General features: G+C 49.0%; 1 protein-coding gene across 1 annotated transcript in view; it reads right to left on the reverse strand.

The window, feature by feature from the left end:
- Positions 1–4,805, reverse strand: part of ADPRHL1 (ADP-ribosylhydrolase like 1) — a 22,454-nt gene that overhangs the window by 13,494 nt on the left and 4,155 nt on the right. Inside the window, exon 2 of the mRNA XM_006769296.2 lies at positions 2,815–2,979. Coding sequence (XP_006769359.1) covers positions 2,815–2,979 — 165 coding nt within the window. The remainder of the gene's footprint in view (positions 1–2,814; positions 2,980–4,805) is intronic.

Below are 4,805 nucleotides of genomic sequence, written 5' to 3' on the forward strand. Positions count from 1 at the left end.
CTTTATGCACTATTAATAGAATCACTCCAGCTTTCCTTTGATTAATGTTACATAGATCCTTTTTCATCTAACCTATGTGTGTCTTTATATTTAAAGTGCATTTTTATAAGCATAACATAGTTGGGACTTACTTCTTTATTCCCTCTGAATCTCTGCCTTTTATTTGGGGTCTTTAGAACACCTATATTTGATGTGATTAGTGATATGGTTAGGTTTAAGTCTATCATCTTGTTATTTATTTTCTATTTGTCCGATCTGTTATTTGTACCCCTTTCTCTCTTTTTCTGCATTTTTTGTATTGAATATTATTGACGATTCCCTTACCAATCCCAGTTAAAGATGACCACTGTGTGGAGGATGGTAAAGACCATAACAGTGCCACCACTATAGGGAGAAGCCTACAGACCTACTCCTACTGTGCTGTCAACGGGTTCAGAGTCACCAAAGAGGACTCAACACATGGGCCTGGGTTGGAACAGAAAGGAGAAGACACACAGCAAGACCCAAATTGGTAGCACGCTCTGTCTCCCAGGGCTGGTGGGTCCCTGAAGCAAGGCAGGGCAGCGGACTGCATGCACTCTCATGCTGCAGGTAAAACCTCATTCTCTGCCCACAGGGCTGATGTGCTGGTGGGCTGGTTGTGTGCCATATGATGCTCACGCTTAAGCAGTACAGGTCGTTCACTGTGAACCCAAACAGGGAAAGACTTCTCTTATTAAGGAAAAGAATTTTGAGTCGAGTGACAGCTCTTCACCTGGTCTCCAGGTCGGGGGTGCTGATTGGGCAAGCCGAGGGACGGCAGGGGCCTCACGATTTCTGCTTCCCCACCAAATATTGTTAAAATGGTTCCATTTCACCTCTTTTGTCAGCTTACTAGTTATAACTATTTTCTTATTTTGGTGGTTGCTTTGGGCTCATAGTCTAGATCAGGGGTCAACAACCGGTGGTCCATGGACCACTGGTGGTCCGTGAGGTCCGAAAAGTTGGCGACCGCTGGTCCAGATTTTTAACCTAGAACAGGCTGCCTTTGCGTGATTTTGTATCGTTCCACGCCTCCTATTAGAACCTTACGCTGCGCACTCCATCTCCTTACTCCCTGCCTTTGTGCTGTTACAGATTTTTAACCTAGAACAGTCTGCCTTTGCGTGATTTTGTATCGTTCCATGCCTCCTATTAGAACCTTACACTGCGCACCTCCATCTCCTTACTCCCTGCCTTTGTGCTGTTGCGCCATAGGTCTGCTTAGACATAACTTATAAACCTTGCATTCAATCAAGTGATAAGGGCTTATATCCCAAGAAATCATATTTTTGTATATGTTGCTGTACATTACTGGCATAAAATAAACCTATATTCTGTTTTAAGAAGTAGATCCACTGCTGTTTGTTAGTTCCCTTTTAGATATGAGCCAAATTGTAACACTGCACTTGATGTGCACATTTTACAAGTCTAAATGCCTGTTAATAGTTAATGATTTTCTTTCAAGACATTTTCCCAAGAGGGGCAGGTCCCACCTTCAGTATAAACCCAGAGGGGCAGGTCCCACCTTCAGTATAAACCCAGAGGGGCAGGTCCCACCTTCAGTATAAACCCAGAGGGGCAGGTCCCACCTTCAGTATAAACCCAGAGGGGCAGGTCCCACCTTCAGTATAAACCCAGAGGGGCAGGTCCCACCTTCAGTATAAACCCAGAGGGGCAGGTCCCACCTTCAGTATAAACCCAGAGGGGCAGGTCCCACCTTCAGTATAAACCCAGAGGGGCAGGTCCCACCTTCAGTATAAACCCAGAGGGGCAGGTCCCACCTTCAGTATAAACCCAGAGGGGCAGGTCCCACCTTCAGTATAAACCCAGAGGGGCAGGTCCCACCTTCAGTATAAACCCAGAGGGGCAGGTCCCACCTTCAGTATAAACCCAGAGGGGCAGGTCCCACCTTCAGTATAAACCCAGAGGGGCAGGTCCCACCTTCAGTATAAACCCAGAGGGGCAGGTCCCACCTTCAGTATAAACCCAGAGGGGCAGGTCCCACCTTCAGTATAAACCCAGAGGGGCAGGTCCCACCTTCAGTATAAACCCAGAGGGGCAGGTCCCACCTTCAGTATAAACCCAGAGGGGCAGGTCCCACCTTCAGTATAAACCCAGAGGGGCAGGTCCCACCTTCAGTATAAACCCAGAGGGGCAGGTCCCACCTTCAGTATAAACCCAGAGGGGCAGGTCCCACCTTCAGTATAAACCCAGAGGGGCAGGTCCCACCTTCAGTATAAACCCAGAGGGGCAGGTCCCACCTTCAGTATAAACCCAGAGGGGCAGGTCCCACCTTCAGTATAAACCCAGAGGGGCAGGTCCCACCTTCAGTATAAACCCAGAGGGGCAGGTCCCACCTTCAGTATAAACCCAGAGGGGCAGGTCCAGAACCCCAGGAGCCGAGGCCCTGGAGGCAGAGACTGTGGCTACCTAACTACATCCCCCACAAACACACGACGTCTTCGCACAGACAGACATGTATGCAGGTGGTGTATGTTTCCCTTGATGTTTTAGCAAAAAATTTTTTACAAACTTAACGAGAAACCAGTGGAAAATATTTCTTAAAATAAACCAGGGATGGGTGGCAAAACTGCCGGGGAAGCTGGCGTCCTCTAAATAGACGCCCATGCCGCAAGCTGGCTCCCCAGGCGGCACGCTGCCCTACAAATCCTGGCAAATCCCTCCCAACCCGCACAAAGCGGCCAGGTGGCCGGCTAGTGGGCAGACAGACGGCCAGGGCCCGGGGCGGTTCTTTAGATGCGGCTTTAGAAGCGGAAGCAAGCCTTCCCTCACCCTTCTCGTTGAAAGGCGTGTGCCAGGCAAGGAGATAGTTATCCGGCTTCAGCTGCGAGCAGCCGTCAATGGTAGCGGGGTCTGCTCGATGATCTGGAAGCTTCTCGAGCACTTCCACGTAGTGCTTCACCATCTCTCGGTACAGGTCGTCCAGGCACCAGTAGTCTGGGGGAGGAAGGGGAAGGCGGGGTCAGAGTGAGTGGGAGACGAGTCTGCCCGGTAAACCCCAACATGCCACTGACAACAGAAGTCGGTGGAAGAGGAGGAAGATTTTAGTGACCCATCTCACACTGCCCGGGCTACCCAGAGAAATTGGACATGCAGACAAATAATTCGCTTTAGAGTTCACCCAGATTTTAGACATCCTAGTCTGTGGTTGTGCTTATTACTTCAGTTACACACAGGAATCTAGAAAAATCCAAGATGCTCATGCACTAACAGCTCTGTCCATGTGAGGACAAGCTAGCTAGACCGACATCTGCCTGTTCCTTGGGGTTTCAAGGACCCACGTCTATCGCACCGGGAGCAAGTCTCTCCCATCTTCAATTCCCTCCTTCTCACACCCATGAAGCAGCCAGTGCTCCCCAGGCATTGTCCCAAACTGCACCCCACTGCGTGAAGGTGTCCTGGGAACAAGTGTGGCCTCAGACCCGAAGATCACAGGGCAGGAGGACAGAGGGGCCAATGCACACAGACCACCCGCCGTCTGCCCCTCAGGACACCTTCAATGATTCCATGCGGTCCTCCCAGGATCCTGCCAGGCTCCTATTGGTCACACTCGTGGCCAGTGGACCGCATGCGGCCCAGCCAATATAACAGTATGTAGGAAACATTTTAATAAAAATTTTGTAATTAATTTTGTATTAATTTTTGTAATATCCTGTTACACATAATTATTCATTATGAACTACAACGTTCGCTAATGACTGATTACTATAATCATGTTGCATTCATTTCCCTTACGCACCTTATGTACAGGTGCACTATTTCTCTCCACTAATACTAGCAGCAAATATTTTAGCAGCTGATTGCCAAATCATTAGTTCTGGACTGATTTGTTTGGTGTGCGCAACAGGAAATATTTCACTTTCGGAGAACACGAAAAATATGTTTATTTGTGTTACACTTATTAATTTGTGCAGTTATGCAGTGTCTAGTAAGTTAATGTCCTATTATTTTATGTTAACTAGAAGCCTGGTGCACGAAATTCCTGCGGGGGGGGAGGGGTGGTCCCTCAGCCCGGCCTGCACCCTCTCCAATCTGGGACATCCCTCTCGCAATCTGGGACTGCTGGCTCCTAACTGCTCACTTGCCTGCCTGCCTGATCCCCCCTAACTGCCCTCCCCTGCTGGCCTGATCGCCCCTAACCGCCTCTGCCTCAGCCCCCACCACCATGACTTTGTCAGAAGGAGGACCAGACAACCAGAAGATGTCCGGTCTATCTGGTCTAATTAGCATATTACCCTTTTATTAGTATAGATGATTACTCATTTATTTCAGCCCTTTGTATTTAGCATGTCTCTATTGAAATAAACCTACGTTTCTATGAAAATTGAAGCTTTTGTTTTTTTTGTGGCCCACATAAACTTAAACCTTGTTTATTTGGCCCATGTTAGCCTTTGAGTTTGACATGCTTGGGTCACTCTGTTCTTTTTCCAGATAAGGTGCAGGGAGGTTATGTGACTTGCCCAAGGCCAGGGCTGGTAAATGGGTTTCATTTGCAAAGCCTGAGCTTCCCTGCCACTAAATTAATCCACAGCACAGTGGGTTGGTCACATGGGAGAGCAGGCCTTGTGGGTTGGTGGAGGGGCTGCTATGCCAGGCACGGCAGGCAGGTATGGGGTGCCCCTGCCCATGCATCTCTTACAGCCCCCACAACTTTACCTGTGCTAAAACTCTGTTTCAGGCATGTGGGCTGCCATCAGAAGCCAGCTACTGCCCCTCCTCTCTTTGGGGGTGGATTTCCCATCTCTGGTGGCTGGTGCGTGGCA

This window comes from Myotis davidii, unplaced genomic scaffold (genome assembly GCF_000327345.1).
Source record: "Myotis davidii unplaced genomic scaffold, ASM32734v1 scaffold444, whole genome shotgun sequence".
NCBI classification, from domain to species: domain Eukaryota; kingdom Metazoa; phylum Chordata; class Mammalia; order Chiroptera; family Vespertilionidae; genus Myotis; species Myotis davidii.